The sequence below is a fragment of the Phoca vitulina genome, unplaced genomic scaffold (assembly GCF_004348235.1).
Source record: "Phoca vitulina isolate PV1807 unplaced genomic scaffold, GSC_HSeal_1.0 scaffold55, whole genome shotgun sequence".
Classification (NCBI taxonomy): Eukaryota; Metazoa; Chordata; class Mammalia; order Carnivora; family Phocidae; genus Phoca; species Phoca vitulina.
In genome coordinates, this window is record NW_022589758.1 from 294,756 (window position 1) to 315,352 (window position 20,597).

General features: G+C 42.7%; 1 protein-coding gene across 3 annotated transcripts in view; it reads left to right on the forward strand.

Annotated features, from left to right (window-relative positions):
• Nucleotides 1-15,878, forward strand: part of EGFL6 (EGF like domain multiple 6) — a 60,633-nt gene extending 44,755 nt beyond the window's left edge. Inside the window, exons 8-12 of one of the 3 annotated variants that reach the window (XM_032389667.1) lie at nucleotides 1,105-1,431; nucleotides 2,487-2,567; nucleotides 4,198-4,302; nucleotides 6,920-7,185; nucleotides 14,163-15,877. In XM_032389667.1, coding sequence (XP_032245558.1) covers nucleotides 1,105-1,431; nucleotides 2,487-2,567; nucleotides 4,198-4,302; nucleotides 6,920-7,185; nucleotides 14,163-14,273 — 890 coding nt within the window. In that variant the 3' untranslated portion in view covers nucleotides 14,274-15,877. Of the gene's footprint in view, nucleotides 1-1,104; nucleotides 1,432-2,486; nucleotides 2,568-4,197; nucleotides 4,303-6,919; nucleotides 7,186-14,162 lie in introns of all 3 variants that reach the window. The other 2 variants (XM_032389668.1, XM_032389669.1) reach the window with 2 other exon arrangements.
• Nucleotides 15,879-20,597: the final 4,719 nt, after the last annotated feature.

Sequence of the window (20,597 nt, forward strand, 5' to 3'; positions counted from 1 at the left end):
CTTGCGTTCTTCCACACAAACATATTCTGCCCCCACCCCAGGGACATTGGTCCATGGGGGGTAAGAGGAATCAACCCGGAAGTGTGTTATTTTATTATATATATATATATATATTTTTTTTTTTATTAGAAGATTTTATTTATTTGAGAGAGAGTGAGAGAACACGAGCAGTGGGGAGGGGCCAAGGGAGAGGGAGAAGCAGACTCCCCGCTGAGCAGAGGGCCCGACACAGGGCTCAGTCCGAGGACCCCCGGTTCATGACCTGAGCCGAAGGCAGATGCTTAACCGACTGAGCCACCCAGGCGCCCTATTTTATATTTTTTAGAAGTGCATTTCTAAAAGCAATTTAATTTAGTGGTGAGCAATAAAAAATGAGTATAAGATAGTAAATACAGAAGCCTCTCTAAATATTCAATAAGTAAAATCATTTAGTTTTAGATAGTAGTTGGTTGAGGTGAAGAGATTCAAAGGGGAGAGAGAACAGAGAAGAAAAATTGTATACATTGAACCATAAATCACCATTTTTGTAGGTTATAAGTGACCCATTATTGGCAATTTATATGGTTCAACCTATCGCTATGGTTGTAATCTTAGAACGTCAAATTTGGACAAATCAGTAGGTTGCCCGGACAACACCAGCTTTGAAGAACAGCGGTCTGAATGCAGAAAGAGTAGAGGACCCTGGAAAATCCATCACTGTGGGGTCTGTAGCCCACCTTGGGAGGAGCAGCTATTTATTTCATTGTAGTAATTTCTGACGCAAGACGAAAGTGTGTCCTCTAACGAAAGGTAGCTAAGATACTACCATAACATTGGAACTGCTTTAAATGGATGCAAATACAGTTCTTCCTAAAATATCAAGTGGTAGTGGGGAGTTTGGCTGGCTCAGTTGGTAAAACATGTGGCTCTTGATCTCAGGGTCGTGAGTTCAAGCCCCATGTTGGGCGTGGAGCCTACTTCAAAAACAATTAAAATATCGGGTGGTAGAGCCTCGAGTGGGTTGATTCTGGAAGCATTTGTTACTGCACTTTAAATGCTGCATTTTTCATGAGTGACCTAATTAATGGCCAATGTGAAACGTCCCACCTTTATTGTTTATTTTAGTTATCCCTGAAAATTCTGTGAAGGAAGTCCTCAGAGCACGTGGTGTCATCAAAGACAGAATCAAGAAGTTGCTGGCTCACAAAAACAGCATGAAAAAGAAGGTAAAAATTAAAAATGTCATCACAGAACCTTCTGGAACTCCTGCCCCTAAGGTTAACTTGCGGCCCCTCAACTCTGAAGAGACTGTTTCCAGAGCTAGGAACTCTAATGGAGGAAAGAAACAGAATGAAGAGAGAAAGAAAGAGGGGCTTGAGGAAGAGAAAAAAAATGAGCAAGCCCTGAAAAACCACGTGGAGTGGGAGCAAAGCCTTCGAGGAGATGTGTTCTGTGAGTAAAACTTTTGTTAGTTTACACATTTTATGAAAAATGAATTGTGACTTCTCCTGGCAAGTGAAAGAAGACAGCTTCGTGTCTGAAGCAAAATTAGGTTCGGTGCTGATCCTTAAGAAGCAGGGTTGTCTGTAAGGTGTGGAAACCAACATCTTCTGCAGATCCCAAATCAAATTTGCTGCGTGGGAAACAAGGAGGATAAGAACTTTCCCCTTCCCCCCCAGGGGGCTGTTCCTATTTGACACAGACCCTCTTTCTGCTCCCCACCAAGCACACGGGGCTTGCCCTACAAGCATACTTGTCTGGCTGCCTGGCTGTCCACGCAGCGCACCCCCAAACCAGAGAGCCCCTGGATCCAGGTGGATCTGCCAACCGCTGCGTATTTACTTCCTAAAGGCAGTTTTGACAGGCCCACTCATTGCAAGGGGGATTTCACAGTTCTGTGGCTACCATTTAAAAAGCCCAAATGACAGTTGTAGGGAGGAACATTCTATAGAAGAGCTTAAGTTTTCTCCATGTACTGGATGACTGCCCTTCTCACTGGTCGCTCTGTGGAACCCCACCATAAGTCTCAGCCCCTCCAGGGTGGTTTCCTTATTAATCCCCGCACATCCCCACGCTGAGACTTTGTATTTCTTTCTTGCTAGGCATTTGTTGCTGCCTCTGTTTTTGGCCTTGTCTGTCCTTGGTTCCATGGCTGTTAGATTTAACCAAATGAAAAGTACACCCACGCCCACCTATCCAAGAACTACCATATCAATGACATTGTCTCCTCTAATAGAGAGTGAAAATCTCAAGACAGTATATTTCCAAAGCCTGGTGAGAAGCGACATGTTACTAGTGTAGATGCTTGGGACATCTTTGGAAAACAATGTTCTAGACAAGGAAAGTGGAACCAACGTGAATGGTTTGGGAATGTTAAGGAAACTCTGCTCTAACATATTCTATAATTAGAATACATGATAAAACTCTTTGTTTGGTCATTCATTCATTTCCTTCTTAGCATGTGAAGGTTCAGGGTTTTTCTTAACTGATCAAGTGTTCTTTATTAGCCCCTAAGGTGAATGAGGCAGGTGAATTGGGTCTGGGTCTGGTCCACGGAAAACCGGTAACATCCAGATTTGAACATAAAGGTAAATAATACTTTCTCTCAAGTGTATGCTCTTCGATAATGTCCCATATCATTTTAATGTCTTCGTACGATGAGATGATTGTTTATGAATCACTGCTTCATTCCTAAACACCCAAGGGAAGAATCCAAACATCTTGACCCACAGCGTCAGTATGAAAGTAGGCCTTTACATGATTAATACCCATGGTAACAATATAGGAAGGCTGTCTTCTCTGCATTACTCCTGCCTGACACCTGGAGTGATGGGTCAAGGCAGATAGTATATATTTGAAGATGGGAGAAAATGACACAATTGCTTCAACTGCAACACCTGAGGGCCCACAACATGAAAATTACCATGTACTAAATTCCGGACCCAAGTTCCAGTGTCCATTACCCATTGCCACAGTAGTGCTGCGTAATAAACAACCGCACACCCTCAGTGGCCTATAGCAATAAATATTTATTTTTGTTTATGAGTCTGTGGATCAGCTGGGTAGTTCTGCTGATCTGGGCTGGTCTGAGTGGGGCTTACCCACGTGTCTGTAGTCAGCCGTGGGCCGACTCAGTGACTTGGCTGATCTTAGCTGTGCTCTCTCACGGACCTGAGGCCTCACCTGAGACAACGGGGCTGACTCAGCTCTGCTCCAGGTGGTGTCTCATCCTCCAGCAGGCCAGCCACGCTGGTTCTCATGAAGCGGTGGCAGGGTTCCAAGGAGTCAAGTGGAAGCACACAGGCCTTTTGAGGTCTAGGCTCAGGACTGGCTCAGCTCACTTCTGTATTCTATTGTCCAAGGAAAGTCACGAGGCCGGGCCGGACTTAAGTGCTGGGGATGGTGCCGCAAAGTTATATTGTGAAGAACATGGATACAGGAAGTCATTGTTTTAAGGTCATAACAGAATTTGTCCAGAAGGACTTCACAGATTTAAATTGAAACAGAGTATCTGGTTTGACACTGTTCTTAAGGCCATTTCGTTTGCCATGATCTGTACTCCACGCAGTTGTTCTGACTTTGTTAAATTAATATTTGTTAAGTAGAGCCCCCCAGTGCCAGATGGTTCAACAAAAGACCACAAGGGAAATTGAAATGGAGAAGTTTATTACTCACAGGTCCTGGAAGATCATGGCACACATCAAGGGCCACACGGGGAAGTCGAGGCAGGGTGCTTAGAGAGAGACAGGACCTGGGGCACATGCCCTTATTAGTGTTCCTATGCGGAGTACTTTGGGGTCCCCCGGGCTGAAGCTGGATTGGTCAACTCAAACCAGAAAGGTCAGGATGTTGTTGAGCTCCAAGGGAGTCTTATCTAAGGAGTGCATCCTTAGGGTCCCCTAAAAGGATGGCCCTGGGAGACGGGGGGACTGTTGATCACAAGAGCTGTTGGGAAGTTATATCAAGAACTTACATTTCCTTGTGACTCGGCAGGCTGCTCTAGATCTATGGCTGGCACTCGCATGAGGGATGAAGGTCAGTTTTAGGCTCCTGTAGGCTGTTTGGCCAAACAAAATGGTTGCCGAGGCAGCAACACCATGGAGTAGCTTAGCTCAGTGCTCAACAGCAACTGAAAACATGACGTGGCCTTCCAAAGCTCCAAATGTTAGACGTGTTTCTAATACTCTTAATGATTATGAAATGTACCCTTTTTCTTAGCAGATTTAAATATCTCAGTTGATTGCAGCTTTGACCATGGGGTCTGTGACTGGAAACAGGATATAGAGGATGACTTTGACTGGAATCCTGCTGACCGAGATAATGGTATTTAGATTTTACTCTTTTGTGTTCTGTGGTATGACACAGGTAAAGAAGGCTCTCCAGTGATGTGGGGTTATTCTTCTTCTCACTTGTTAGGTCAGGGTTGTTTGTCATGTTTGGAAACTTTTAGACCTTCCTGAAATCTCCCGTGACAAATGGCTAAGTTGGTTCAGCATATATGCTCCGCCTTATCCCTCCTACCCCCACCCACCCACACCCAGATGTTCCAGCAAAACTCCCATAGTCGTTCCTGCTGCTGAGAGAGAGATGTTGGAATTAATGTACATTTTTTTTTTTTTAAGATTTTTAAAGGAAAACTTTTTTTAAGGTAATCTCCATGCCCAACGTAGGGCTCAAACTCATGACCCCAAGATCCAGAGTTGCATGCTCTACCAACTGAGCCAGCCAGGTGCCCCAGAATTCATGTGCGTTTTAAGAGTATTGGGGGAAAAGGTAGAAAGAAATTGTTCCTTTTCCCCAGTTTGCTGGCTAATGGTGCTCTGTAGCTTCTGTTTTGCTTTTTGTGGGAAAAGTAAATCTGAAAAGGAAATATGACCTCTACCTATACCTGAAGTTTTAGCAAAGTCACCCCTCAAAGTATCAACACCATAAGGAGCCATCAGGTCAGCAACCCGAACTTTCCCCTCTATTGCTTGCAGATTTCTTTCTGGCCACTTAAACTTGGATTTTTCTCAACTTCAGCTCTGAGCTGTGGCATTCCAGCCCTTTCCACTTCTTGGTTAAACACTACTGATGGGCCCTATCTTTTCCCTTGGGTAGAGCATTTGGCTGGCAGCTCCCATTTGGAGCATAAACCAAATCCCTGTCTCCTGAGGCTGACTGTGTAGTTAGAGACAACTTTGGGGACTCAGATTCTTTACCAGTCCATTTATTAACTTGGGGACCTACAAGTTTAGCCCTCAGTTACCAGATCCTTCTGCATCCTTCCTCTAGATTAATTCCTCCCTTAGATCTTTCCTTTCAAGCCTTCACATGCAACCAGGAAACCTGGATATCCCCTAACAAAAATTCCTCGTGAAACTGGAGATTAGGGTAGGGGGGATACATGTAACACGGCAAGTTGCGTGAGTGGGACTATCGCCAAAGATTCAGGGCAAGCACGGGGCAAGTTTAATCAGTCTGGAGACAGTACATCTTCGGAGAGCCTGTCTTGTCGATAGCTAACTTGAGTTTCTCCTTTCTTGCATCATGGCATCTGCAAGTTTACGTTTGCCAGAGCTATATCACATGGGGAGCCTGTAAGTTATTCCAGGATCTTGACAGTTCACATGGTCAGCAGTGTCTTAAGTTGGGTTTTCCAACAATGGGAAGTCCCCTGTTTACAAACACGATTCGCAAATGGCCCCAGGGTTCTCAGCCTTTGTGTCCCTCAAAGCGTACTTTCTTCCCTCCTGAACCCCCTTCAGACCTCTAGGTGGGCTTGTCTTTCCCTACAGAGTTAAATATAAGAAAGAAACACAGGATGAATCAGCATTTTTAGAAGGATAAAATCTCAAGGACAGATCAAAATGGGCTTTAGCTGAGAGAGAAGGAGAAATTGGCCACAGTGGGTCACAGAAGAGAGGGTGTCACTGGTAGAGTGGCTAGATAAATGTAGGATGCCTACATTTCAGATAAGCAGTGAATATTTTTTAGTGTATCTCAGACATGCTCCTTATCTGAAATGCAAGCTCTCCTGAGCATCCTGTATCTTTAGTTGCTGAATCTGCAACTTTACCAGCTGGGGAAGAAGACCAGACAGTCTCTGAGTCCAGTGAAAACTAAGGCAATGTCAACCTGGCTCCTGCAGGTGTCTCCAGGAAGGTACCAGCAGAAGACTCCAGCCCCCACTCCCTGCCCCCAGTGTAATCCTCCCGGCTTCCACAGGAATTCCTTCTTTTCATTCAGACCCCACTCTATGAGACCCCATTCTATGAGAATTTTTGCCCAGGTTTATCAAAGCCACAACCAGAGGATTGGTGATGAGCAATGTCCACTACCGCTGGTTAAAAGATACTCAGGAGATGGATCTTAGAAAGAGATATGTCCCTGTCATCCTAAATCGGAACTCAGAGTGATACATTGCAAGTGGTGGTTGAGCTCCATGAAACTGCTAGGACAAATTCATGTATGTTGTGGATTAAATGCCACACTACCTAATGAGCTGGCCATCATACATATCATTGACTCTGTGGGAAAATGCATTCCAACAACCAAGGTGGAAAGTTCTGGAACGCAAGTTCTCCAACAGCTGCAAATTACCTGCAGTGCTAAAAGACTATTTCATTAGATTCTTACCGCATATCTGCTACCACCACGCTTTGTGAATGTGGACAAATTCCTCAGTTTCTCTGACCCTCAGTTTCCTTTTCTGTACCATAAAGGATTTCATCTTTGTGATCCCTAAAAGCCATTTTAGCATGTAAATTTTGTTCCTGTGTTGGAAATGGAGAGAACTTCAGCTTTCCCTATAGGAGACTGTCATTCATGTTCTTTTTTTTTTTAATGGTTTTTAAAAATTTTTAATTCCAGTTATCATTCATTTTCTATCCTATTTTAGACACTATAGCCAGACCCTATACAATGGCTTCATTAACTGGGCATTTTTTTTCTCTTGCAGCTGTTGGCTACTACATGGCAGTTCCGGCCCTAGTGGGCCGTAAGAAGGACATCGGCCGGTTGAAACTCCTCCTCCCTGACCTGCAAGCCCAAAGCAATTTCTGTTTGCTCTTTGATTACCGGCTGGCCGGAGACAAAGTAGGGAAGCTTCGAGTGTTTGTGAAAAACAGTAACAATGCCCTGGCCTGGGAGGAGACCAGAAGTGAGGATGAGAGGTGGAAGACTGGGAAAATTCAGTTGCATCAAGGGATCGACACTACCAAAAGTGTAAGTGGAAAGCCAGTGTTAAATGAGATCCTGACATTCTTTTTCAGTGATTCAGCAAATAAAACAAAACACTCAAGGACCTAGGCACTGGGGCCACAAAGCTGAGTAATTACGACTTTTTCCCTACAGTTAAAGAGTTTATATTCTGGAGCAAAATAGGCAAGGCGATGGATCAGCACCACTGGTGTTGTCAAGTGCATGCGCATCACATGCTATAGAAACGATCTGTCTGCGTGTCAGGCTCCTCCCCAGCAGCCTCTCACACCAGACTGTAAAATCCTTAATATGTACAAGAATGTCTTGCTCAGTCATTCTGTGCCCAGCACTTATCACAATGAATGGAAGCTAGAAGGCCTTTTTTTAAAAGATTTTATTTATTTATCAGAGAGAGAGCACGAGCGCTCGAGTAGGGGATAGAGGCAGAGGGAGAGGCAGAAGCAGACTCCCCGTTGAGCAGGGAGCCCGACGCGGGGCTCTATCCCAGGACCCCAAGACCATGACCTGAGCTGATGGCAGATGCTTAACCAACTGAGCCACCCAGGCGCCCTAGGAGGTCATTTTTTTTAATGTTTTTTAAATTAAACTGAGATTGTGGCTGTTGTCTGGGGTCTCAAGACCATTCAGGTTCTGTGGTTCCCTAGAAGGACTCAGAGAATTCAGAGAAGCTGTTCTATTCATGAATATAGTTTATTACAGTGAAAGGGTGGTGAATAAGGTCAGCAGAGGGAAAAGGTGCATAAGGCAGCGTCCAGGAGAGAGTGGGCACAAGCTTGTGGTATTCCTCCGCCAGTAGAATCATAGGTACAGCTCTTCATTCTCTCAGCAATGATGTGTGACAACACTCACAAAATGTTACCCACCCTCGAAGCTCACCCAGGCCTTGGTGTTCTGGGCTTTTGTTGGGTTCAGTCTGCCCACATGACTGCCTGCATAGCTGACCTTAGTTACTCAGTCTCCAGACTCTCCAGAGGTCAGACTGTTTCTTTGTGACTCAGGGCCCCCGCTATAAATCACATTGTTAGCATCGATTATCTGGCATGGGCAAAGACACTCTTAAGAGGCAAGATATTCCAAGGACTTAGAGGTTATCTCCCAGGAACCAGTCAAGAGCCAAACCTTTCTTTAGAATGTTCAGGGTTTGGACAACCCAGACCTCCTGGATCAATCCTTTACTGTATAGTGGGTTTAATAAAGGAAAAGGGAACAACATCTAAGAAGAAGCTGGTCAATGAGATGAAACGCTCAGAAAGAATGAATAGGATAAAAATGACAAAGAGTCTATCAAGTTTGACCATCAGGAGGTGGCTGGTGCCCCTTGCAGGGGTTGTTTCTTTGGAGGGGAAGGGGAAGGCCAGCCTATAGAGAGATGAGGAGGGAAGAGAGCAGAGCCTGGGAGGCAGCCACTGTGGACCCTTGTGTAAAGCTTGGTTGGGGTGGGAAGAGAAGAGGTAGGGTGGAAGCTAGAAGGAGATACATGAAACCCTGAGTACCAACTAATGGTTTCAAGAGGAAGAGCAATTAGTAGATCCATAAATTGGGATTCCATTTACACTTGGCTTGTGAAAGATAATGATTCATGAACATAAGGAAAATCCTGTTTTTTGATAATAGGCAGTAATAGAAAGCCTGGGGTCTGGTGTCAGACGTTATATTCAATATCTTTTTATTTACTTGTCCCACTTAAGCAGAGCATCTTATTTAAAATACATCCTACAATATGACTATAGATAAAATACACATTGGGCTGTAGTTGAATTTTCTCACCATTCTTTCCCTCTTGCCCATGTTTGTTTAGTGCTGACGAACACATTGATTCTAGTTTATGCTGATTGCAGCATATTTGCATCGATACAAATCCAATCCACATATTTACATTGTTGTGTTTGTAGCATGGTTTGGGGACCGTGACACTGAGCTGTGCTACGTATAGTTGACATCCTGTTGGAGAATTGAAATACACCTCGGCACAGCATTCATAATTACCTCCATAACTGAATTTATATACTGAGAAATACGTTATGTAACATGGTAGCTTGGGGGTGGGTAACAGCATGTGCCATCAAAACAGTGATTTTTTTTTTTAATACACATTTTTGCAAATATGCCTCCAAAGAGCCTGGCCAGCAATGGCCCTATAACACAACACAGCTCTGTCAAGAGGGATGCTCAGGCCCAGCCAGGCCCTGATGCAGGCACCTATGCCCTGAACTTTCTCAGTATGAGGGGAACCCTTACTGGGGCATACTGGAGGGTGGGGATGCTGAATAATCTAGACTAAAGCATGCATACCAGTTTGTCAAGGTCACATTGGCCGTGGATATTTGTAGCAGATGCAACTCTTCTTCCATGAACACAGGCATACAAAGTAAGGCACGTTACTTTCTCTAAATCAAATTATATCTGAATCTAAAGCTGCATCCTTCATGTGGCAGGGGGATGGGGTGGGATTCATTCTCGGCTATTTGCTCATGTAGGATTGAGGGAGGGTGCCCCTCCCTAGGGTGGCCTGCGCTTCTGAAGGGCTAAAAGCAGCACAGATATTAAGAGAGGGCAGCACATTTTTACTTCATCATGGGGGCCATGGATATTCTATGTACCCATGTTGCACGTAAAGTCACTCACTCATCTCTTCAACTTCCATGCATGGCCAGGACACACAAATCTTTACTGAGGCTGGAGTCTTGTTGGCTAAGAATCTAGCCTCAATAGAAACCTCAGACAACCATTTAAACAAACTGATTACCAGTGATGAAATTGAATCAGTAATCAAAAATCTCCCAAGAAACAGAAATCCAGGATCAGACAGCTCCACAGGTGAATTCTACCAAACATTTAAAGAAGAGTTAATACCTCTTCTTCTCAAACTATTTCAAAAAATAGAAGAGGAAGGAAAGCTTCCAAATTCATTCCATGAGGCCAGCATTGCCCTGATACAAAAACCAGATAAAGATACCACAAAAAAAGAGAACTACAGCCCAATATCTCTGATGAACATAGATGCAAAAATCCTCAACAAAATATTAGCAAACCAAATCCAACAGTGCATCTAAAAAAAAATCATTTACCATGATCAAGTGGGATTTATGCCTGGGATGCAAGAGTGGTTCAATATTTACAAATCAATCAATGTGATCCACCACATCAATAAGAGAAAGGATAAAAATCATACAATCATTTCAATAGAGGCAGAAAAAGCATTTCACAAAGTACAACATCCATTTATGATAAAAACCCTCAACAAAGTAGGTTTAGAGGGAACATACTGCAGCATAATAAAGGCCATATACGAAAAACCCCCAGCTAACATCATGATGGTGAAAAACCAAGAGCTTTTCCCCTAAGATCAGGAACAAGACAAAGATGTCCACTCTCACCACTTTTATTCAACATAGTACTGGAAGTCCTAGCCACAGCAATCAGACAAGAAAAATAAAAGGCATCCAAATTGGTAAGGAAGAAGTTAAACTTTCAGTATTGGCAGATGGCATGGTACTACATGTAGAAAACCCTAAAGACTCCACCAAAAAACTACTAGAACTGACAAACGAACTCAGTGAGTTCACAGGATACAAAATCAATGTGCAGAAGTCTGTTGCATTTCTATACACTAATAACGAAGAAGCAGAGAAATTAAGAAAGCTGGCCCATATATAATTGCACTCAAAATAATAAAATACCTAGAAAAAAACTTAACCAAAGAGGTGAAAGAACTGTACTCTGAAAACTATAAAACATTGATGAAAGAAATGGAAGATGACATAAACAGATGGAAAGATATTCCATTCTCATGGATTTGGAAAACAGATATTGTTAAAATGTCCATACTACCCAAAGCAATCTACAGATTTAATGCAATCCCTACCAAAATACCAACAACATTTTTCACAGAACTAGAACAAATAATCTTACAATTTGTATGGAACCACAGAAAACCCCAAATAGCCAAAGCCATCTTGAGAAAAAAGAACAAAGCTGGAGGTATTATAATCCCAGATTTCAAGATACACTACAAAGCTGTAGTAATCAAAACAGTATGGTACTGGCCCAAAAATAGACACATAGAGCAGTTGAACAGAATAGAGAGCCCAGATATGGTCAATTAATCTACAACAAAGGAAGCAAAAATACACAATGGGGAGAGGACAGTCTCTTCAACAAATGGTGTTGGGCAAACTGGACAGCTACATGTAAAAATTAAACTGGGCCACTTTCTTACACCATACACAAAAATAAACTCAAAATGGATTAAAGACCTAAATGTGAGACCTGAAACCATAAAAATCCTAGAAGAGAGCAAAGCAGTAATTTCTCTGACATCAGTCACAACAACATTTTCCTAGATGTCTCCTAAGGCAAAGGAAACTATTGGGGCTACATCAAAATAAAAAGCTGCTTTCTGCACAGCAAAGGAAACAATTAACAAAAAGTTAAAAGACAGCCTACTCAATGGGAGAAAATATTTGCAAATGACATCCGATAAAGTGTTAGTATCCAAAACAAAGAACTTATGCAACTCAACACCAAAAAAAAAAAAAAAAAAAATCCAATTAAAAAATGGATAGGGGCACCTGGGTGACTCAGTTATTTGAGCATCCAACTCTTGATTTCAGCTCAGGTCGTGATCTCAGGGTCATGAGATCAAGTCCCGAGTCAGGCTCCAAGCTCAGCACAGAGTCCGCTTGGGATTCTCTCTCTTTCTGCCCCTCCTCCCCAGTTCGAGTGCTCTCTCTCTAAAACAAACAAACAGAAAAAAAGGGGTAGAAGATACTTCTCCAAAGAAGACATACAGATGGCCAACAGACACATGAAAAGATGCTCAACATCACTCATCATCAGGTAAATGCAAATCAAAACCACAATGAGATATCAACTCACACCTGTCAGAATGGCTAAAATCAAAAACACAAGGAACAACAGGTGTTGGTGAGGATGTGGAGAAAGCGGAACCCTCTTGCACTGTTGGAGAGGAATGCAAACTGGTGCACCCACTGTGGAAAATAGTATGGAGGTTCCTCAAATGATTAAAGACAGAGTTACAGGGCACCTTGGTGGCTCAGTCAGTTAAGTGTCTGCCTTCAGCTCAGGTCATGGTCCCAGGGTCCTGGGACCAAGCCCCGCATCGGGCTCCCTGCTCAGCAGGGAGCCTGCTTCTCCCTCTCCCTCTGCTGCTCCCCCTGCTTGTGCTCTCCCTCTCTGTCAAATAATTAAATAAAATCTTTAAAAAAATTAAAGACAGAATTACCATATGATCCAATAATTCTACTACTGGGTATTTACCCAAAGAAAACAAAAATACTAAATTGAAAAGATATACACACGCCCATGTTTATTGCAGCAGTATTTATGATAACCAAGATATGGAAGCACCCCAAGTGTTCATCAGTAGACAAATGGGTAAAAAAGATGTGGTATATATACACAATGGAATATTACTCAGCCATATAAAAGAATGAAATCTTGCCATTTGCAGCAACATGGATGGAACTAGAGGATATAATGCTAAGTGAAATAAGTCAGAGAAAGACAAGTACCATATGATTTCACTCATATGTGGAATTTAAGAACCAAAACAAATGAACCCCCCCCCAAAAAAGAGCGAGACACACACAAACTAAAAACACCTAACTATAGAGAACAAACTGATGGTTACCAGAGGGGAGGGGGGTGGGGGGATGCAGGAAATAGGTGAAGGGGATGCAGAGCACACTTATCATGATGAGCACTGAGTACAGAATTGTTGAATCACTATATTGTGCGTTTGAAGCTAATGTAACACTGTATGTTAACTATACTGGAACTAAAATTTTTTTTTTTTTTTTTTAAGATTTATTTATTTATTTGAGAGAACAAGAATGAGAGAGAGAAAGAGTACATTAGAGGGGGGAGGGTTAGAGGGAGAAGCAGACTCCCTGCCGAGCAGGGAGCCCGATGCGGGACTCGATCCAGGGACTCCAGGATCATGACCTGAGCCGAAGGCAGTTGCTTAACCAACTGAGCCACCCAGGTGCCCCTATACTGGAACTAAAATTTTTTTAAAAGTTGTAATGGGAAAAAGAAAAACAGCTATTTTAATAATATTTCTTGTAAATATTTTTGGATGAATGAATATAAAATAGTAACTGTATATCTTTAATTTTGTTAAATGAGTCACTCCTGTCATTTTGTGTCCAATTTCAAGATACATTTTTTAGTATTCATCTTCTCTCTGTTCTCTATACATTAGATATTTCTAAAATATAAAGAAGTTTGCTGCTCTTTTGATTATTAATAGATAATAGATATTTTATTTGATCTATTTTTTCATGGATAAAAATGATCATAGCCTATTAGGTAACAGTTTTCAACACATAAAAACAATGACATTCCCAATAATTTCCAATATTAAAGCCAATATTTTAAGAAAAATAACTATATTAGTACAAACTAACAGAATCTGAATATATCAAAATAATTCCCTTTCAACTATATAGTTTTATGTTAGATGTTCACCAGGAGTGTTAAATTTCTTCTAGCCTGGTTTTGAAAAGAAAACCACATCATTCATTTATCTTTTCTTTTCTTTTCTTTAAATGGGAATTCCAAAATTTCCTCTTCAGCCATACCTTTCTCAGCTTTTCAGAGCTGTGCAGATACTTTTAGGAATTGCAGTGACCCTGTTTTTTCTGAATATAATCCACTCAGTGCAAGATACTGGCATCTGGAAAATACATTACTATATATACAATGTCAGTGCCTGTTCGTTTGCAGTAGGGGCTGATGAGTTCGGTCCTTTTTTTTTTTTTTTTTTTTTTTTTAAGTAATCTTTATGCACAGAGTGGGGCTTGAACTCATGACCCAAGATCAAGAGTCTCATGCTTCACTGACTGAGTTGGCCAGGCGCCCCGAGTTCAGTCGTCTTTAATCGCTATTAAATAGTTTGTTTCTGTCATTGACTTGAATGGTTTGAAGTAATATTTTTTTATCTTCTCCATTATTAGATCATTTTTGAAGCAGAACGCGGCAAGGGCAAAAGTGGAGAAATTGCAGTGGATGGTGTCTTGCTGCTCTCGGGCTTGTGTCCAGATGGCCTTTTATCTGCGAATGGCTGAATGTTACTATGGTCTTTTGTGTCTTTATATTTGGCTTCTTATGTCAGTTCCCTATTTTCTGATATTACATCATAGATCGCCCCACTTTAGAAATACAAACTGAAAAATCGTAACATACCAACAGAAACATTATTGTAAGGTGCCTTTCTTGTATAAGATGTGCCAATATTTGCTTTCAATATAGTACCACTCATTCATTTCTGAATTTATAAAATGTGGAAATGTGGAAAAAGCTCAGCTTTCCACCCCCCCCCCCGCCTCCAGTGTATCTGATTTGTCTCTGTGAGTTGATGAACCTTTATATAACATTTTTAGAATTATAAAAAAACAAATAACAAGAACAAAAACCCCACAGGGAATTGTTTCTCTGTTTGACTTTTCTGGCACTTCTTGGAAACTGACATCACAGGTAGATTTTTATCTAAGTGGCTTAGCCTGATCTTTTATAGCCAAGCTTGTATATTTAAATTCTTTGTAATATTCAAATAATCACCTTGTGTCATGGTTTAAGTTTTTCTAAGAAAGAAAATGTGTTGTTAATGCTCTGTTTCATTATGTGTATAATTATTTGTTTTACTGGAAAATGTAGGTTTTCTTCTTTTTCCTTGGAAATACTCTATATTCTTAAAAATTCATGAAATTCCTTTTATGGGAGCACACCCAACTGCTTTATTAGGCCTCATAAGTGTGATACAAATTAGCTTAAGTTGTTGAATTTAAGGCCTAAGAGAAATACCTAAAACTAAATCACGTAAGTGTCAGGATTCAGAAGAAAGACCAATGCCTTCTTTTCTCTGTTTCTCTTTTCTTCCAAATTCAACAACAGCTTTGTGTGGTAATGAATCTTGAGTATATTCCCTGAGGATGAATGTATATAATGTTTTAAGATTCTGGGTCATAAACAGAAGGTTCTCCAGATATTTGCCTGTTATCCCCTAAAGCAATGAAGGCCTTCAGCTGTAGGAGGAAGGAAAGAGAGAAGGTAGTCCACTTACTAATCTTTAATATTTGTAGCCTCACTCTTAAAGTTTTTTTTTTTAACTGAAACTCTTAGTGATCCTTTTTTTTTTTAATTTAGTAACCTTTTTTTCAACAATGTTCTCTTTAGTACAACCAACACATACAACCTTTTAAGATTGTAGGGGAAAAACATTGTTTTCCTTTAGTGTGAAGTAATTTTGGCATACAAAGTCTTGTCTTCAACAGCTGTAATTGTATCTGTTAGGATAACTGCTAGTTATAGAAACCCAAAAAATAGTGTTTCTAGGGAGACCAGATGAAGAGGTGCCTAGCTAAGTCAAATCAGCCTGCAGAATTGTGAGAGATAATAAAATGGTCGTTTTAAGACACTAAGATTTGAAGTGGTTTGTTACACAGCAAGAGCTAACTGATACAGGTGGTTTCTAATACTGTGATAGAACGTGAAGAAAAACCCTCTATTTCTTCAGTGACCAAGGAAATTCGAGAGCACAGTTATGGCTTAGAATAAAGGAAGATAGAAGGGAAAACTTGCAATGAAGGCCAGTGCCCCAGTGATCCAGGTTAGAGGAAGAGATGTTGAACCAGAAATGAAATAGGGAAGCCTGGGAATCATGTTATATATGGGTAGAAAATCATTGCACAAGGCTGAGTCAAGTTGAATTGAATAGTAGTATTTCATTTTCTCTAATATCTGTAGCAGAGATTTCTAGTTGCCTACCCAATATCCATTCTTGAATTTTTTCCTTACTAGTATAACCATATAAATGTGTATGTGTTTTCTTTTCTTTTCTTTCTTTCTTTCTTTTCTTTTTTTTTTTTTTGGTGGGTGAGGAGTGGAATGTGCTGAATTAGAAGGAGTAGGAGAGCATTTCCCAACCTCTCTTTCAGATGGAGAGCCTACTGAAGTCATTGGTGGGGCTTTCAGGAAGGCTCATTAAAGAGGGTTGTCAGTTGGCAGCCTCTCTTGCCATTGCTTTTCCTCCTCCTTCCTTCCTGCAATGTGGTTGGTTGTGCAGGCAGGAGCTCTTTGAACTACCTTGTGATCATGAAGTCAAAGACCATACCTTATGGAGGAGTGCATAGCTGGAAGAAGCCTGGGTCCTTGATGACATTGTGGCATTGCTGTCCCTGTCCCAAACCGGTCACTGTTCAACATTTTATTAAGTGAGAGAAAAATGAACCCTCTCTTGGCCTATCTAGGATTTCAAACAAAGCACAATCCAGACTCAGGTGATGACTACTCTTCCCTGACCCCTGGGGGCTGCCCCTGCCATTTCCACCACATGACCATAGTCTTCGGGGACTAACTTTTTGGACCCTTAAATACCAACATATTGTTTTGAATTCCAGTCAACAGGCTATCGTGTCATGGAACTCTAGTCTGCACTAGCACTGAGTCATAGTTGGGTTCCTTTGGGGAACCTAAGGTCAGATAATTTATCCAGGATGCATATCTCTTGTCCCTGGCCACCACTCAACATGAAACCCCCTTGTCATCCACCCTCTCCTACTCTCCTCCCCACACGGGCTCCTTCCTCTGGATACTAACTTCTACTCTTTTCTGCCCTCTCCCCCATCACATACACTGCATTGTCTGGTAAACAAACTCCCCTCCATCTTAATTCTGCCAACGACCTCTTCCTTAGCTGAGCTCTCTCCTGGGCGACCTCTCCCCTTGCAGCCTTAGCAAATGAAAGCTGCTCATCCTTCCATGCTGCACACATGCAGGGTCCGGTTGAAGGTGGCAGCCTGGTTGCTCCACTCTTGTTCACAATCTCCTATTTCTCTATTTCCATGTAAAAGCCACTTGAGGGTACAGTTAAACAGCTCTACAGTCCTCTCGGCCCTTCGTTGCCATTGTCATCGACCAATGTGACATCTATGCAAATGACCCATCTGATGTCCTAGCCCCACAGTTCTTTGACCTCTATTCCAGTTACCATCATCTCCCTGGTCACTGCACCATGGCCACTACCTTGGACTTGATCATCACCTCCGAACTTGAACTCCAACATCAAACTGTCTAGTTTATCTGGCTTTCTCTTAATCTCACATTTCTCCTTTGGACTTTTTGAAAGCTCTGTTCCCTTGACATTTTCATTTTCTTCCCATCTCTTGGCTTCCTATCTTGACTCTAATAAAATATAACCTAGATTCTAAGGCCCACCATCCCTTGAAAGACACTCTTGCCGTTGTCCCCCAAGGCCCACGCTCTTGTGTTCTTCCACCACGGCCACCGTACGGAGCCCCAATCGTGATCACCCCACTGCTTTCTTTTCTCTATCCCATCACCAGACTGCTGAGCAGTGTTACAAAAAATGACACATTGTGCAGATTGGTTCTTCAACAAAACCATGATCTTCAACCTTGCACAGACCCCGAATGCTGCCCAAATTACCACTGAATGGTGCTTGCCTATTTGCTGGCATAGACTAGGTAACATTCACAGGACGTCCCACATCCTCCGGCCTCATGGGTTTATATTAACACATTGAAATAACAATGGCACAATTTTTGCCCCCCATTTTTGCCTCCTCTCTGGGGCTGAATGTCAGTGGCTGACTAAAGCACCAAGTTGATTTTGAAAACACATCTGGGCCTTTGTCATAAGCAGGGAGGGGTACTGAATGACACTGGAGTTCTCTGCTCTAGGGGTTGGGAAAAGCCTCCTTGTGGCCAGGGAAGTCTCTCCTGTCCCTCCCTTACAGACTTCAAGAGACTTCAGGTAGAAAAATCATGCAAGAGACTTTGTATCAACAACTTAAGGTCATGTGTCATTTACTGCCCCAAACAGTATTACCAACCCAGAATTCCACTCCTAGGTATACACTCAATAGAACTGCACAGAAGCACTATTTGTAATGGTCACAGTGGGACCACTCAGATATCCATAATGTCCCTTGTGAGTAGGATGGAAAAATAAACTGTGGTATAGTCATCCAATGAAATACTATCAGTGAGCATGAAGAAACTAATGCTGCCCACAGCAAGACAGATGAATTTTAAAATATGGCATTGATCAAAAGAAACCAGAAAGGACATACTGTGTGGCTCCGGCTACGTAAGTTTCAAGATGAGGCAGGATTAATCTATGCTGGAGAAATTGAGGTTGTGTTTACCGTTTGGGGGGGGGTGCTAGGAGGAAGCATGAGGGGGGACGTCTGGGGGCCTGGTCATGCTGTTTCTTGATGCTTTTTGGATGGACATGTTCACTTTGTGAAAATCTTTGAGCAGTACACTTAGGATTTGTGCACCAGCATTTCTACATATGGGTTATACTTCAATGAAAATTTACTTTAGAAAGTGAAAGTATTAGCCAGCCCCCCCCCCCCCCCCCGAGCTGAGCCTCATCTATCTGACTGTGCCAGTTGACTTGGGACCCCTCTAGTGAATTCAGCTCTCGATACCGGGCAGGCTGTAACTGAAGTTCCACAGACTCATGTATAATCCAGCCCCCAATGACTCTGACACTGGGGATGTCCCCTGGCTTGCCCTCCAGGATACCGATGGACTCCGGACATCAAGCGGGTTGCGGGAGGTCAACGGCATTGGAATTTTGAGGGGGCTGAGGCCTGAGGAAATGTGCCTGATGCTCAGAAAGCCTGAACCCTCTCCTTCTGCACATCTGTTTGTCTTCCTGGACACCCATAAAATTTCTACAGCCCCGTTTCTTATCGCTGTCACTGTCCCTTTACAAATCTTTTTCCTCATGGGTCCAAGCTGCAGTCACACAGCTCTCCTCCTGAAGGTGAGGCACTGGGTGCTCGCATTCAGTTTTTGGACCCTTCTCAGAGCTCTGGCAGTGCCCTCTTGTGATGGCCTACGTGCCCGTGTGTGGCTGCCACCTGGCAAACAGCAGAGAGGGCTGTCTGAAGCATCTCCTGCTCCCGCTTTGCTCCATTTCTCCCCTCCCCCATGTCCTGTGAACTCATGCCTCTTTCTGGATACCTAGAATCTTCCAATTCAGTGACTCCTGAGATCTCAAAGAATCCAATCTTGCGGACCTTTCATTCTTTCCCATTTACCCGGGTCAACATTTACTTGTCCTCTGTCCCATTCTGTTGGTCTCTGACAGGTGAAGAGAGACGACCCTTCTAAGATAACTCAGGTGTAGGGAATAAAGAGCGGCAAGTGTAACCTTGCTGATATTTGTTCTTTTAGAATAGCAGCTTCCAGTGCTTTAATATGAAGGAACGAGTAAGAAGGCAGTTTCAGCACCATCAACGATCAGGGATTCTCTTTGGATGGCCCTCAAATCACACAGCTACATTAAGATGGGGGCTGTGTCAGTTAGTGTTTGCTGGTAGCAAGCAACAGAACCAGACCTCAGCTAACTTACGGCAAAGGGATGTTATGGTAAGGAAACAGGAGTGTGCAGGTGCATGGGAAGACCAGCAATCCAGCCTTGGAAATGGGCTCCAGGGCTGGAAGCAGAGCTGTGGAAAGAAGCCATTGCTGATCAGCATGCCAATGTTACTGGAATGATCTCTCACCATACTAGTCTCCACATTACTCTGCTCAAAATTCACATTCCAGGGAGGGGTGTGCAATGGGCCCAGCTTGTTCCTGTGGCTGGCCCCTGGCTAGGGCAGATGGCGGCACCCAATTGGCTGTTCAGAAGGTGGGCTGAAAGCTGAGTGGCCCAAACCCACCAAAGTCCACCATCTGGACCCCATTACATAAAAGCTGGCATCGGGTACATGTAATTGCTCCAGCCAGCCTACCAATTCAAGAGATTTACTTTTTTTTTTTCAAAGATTTTGTTTGAGAGAGAGAATGAGCAGTGGGGAGGGGCAGAGGGAGAGAGAGAGAGAAACAGACTCCCTGCTGAGCAGGAAGCCTGACCAGGGGCTTGATCCCAGGACCCAGAAATCAGGACTCCAGCCCGAAGCACACGCTTAACTGACTGAGGCCACCCAGGCGCCCCCAAGAGCCTATTCAATAAATTAGATTTATAGGTGTTGCACTTTGTTCTTGTGATAGAAACAATCTTAAAGCAATAGCCTTTTGAAAATGAAGTCTCTAGTTTTACCATCGCTTTGATTTTATTGGACCCTTGCAGGGAAACAATGTCTACAGGTGAGAAGTGCAGGATGCACATGGCCATTTAATGAATGTTTACTACTTACACATCAACTGATGTGTGCTAGGGGTGCAATAAATAACTTCTCGAATTAATTACTGCGTTCAGTATATCGCATTTTTGGCCAAAGTTTTGTCAACATTTCGCTGAGCAACGTCTTGAATGAGAGCCGAAAGCGTACGCCGTAGAATAGTTAACAACCTTTGCAGCTGAAAAGCATTACTGCGGGTAGTTTCTTTCAATTCAGGCCCGGCCGCCAG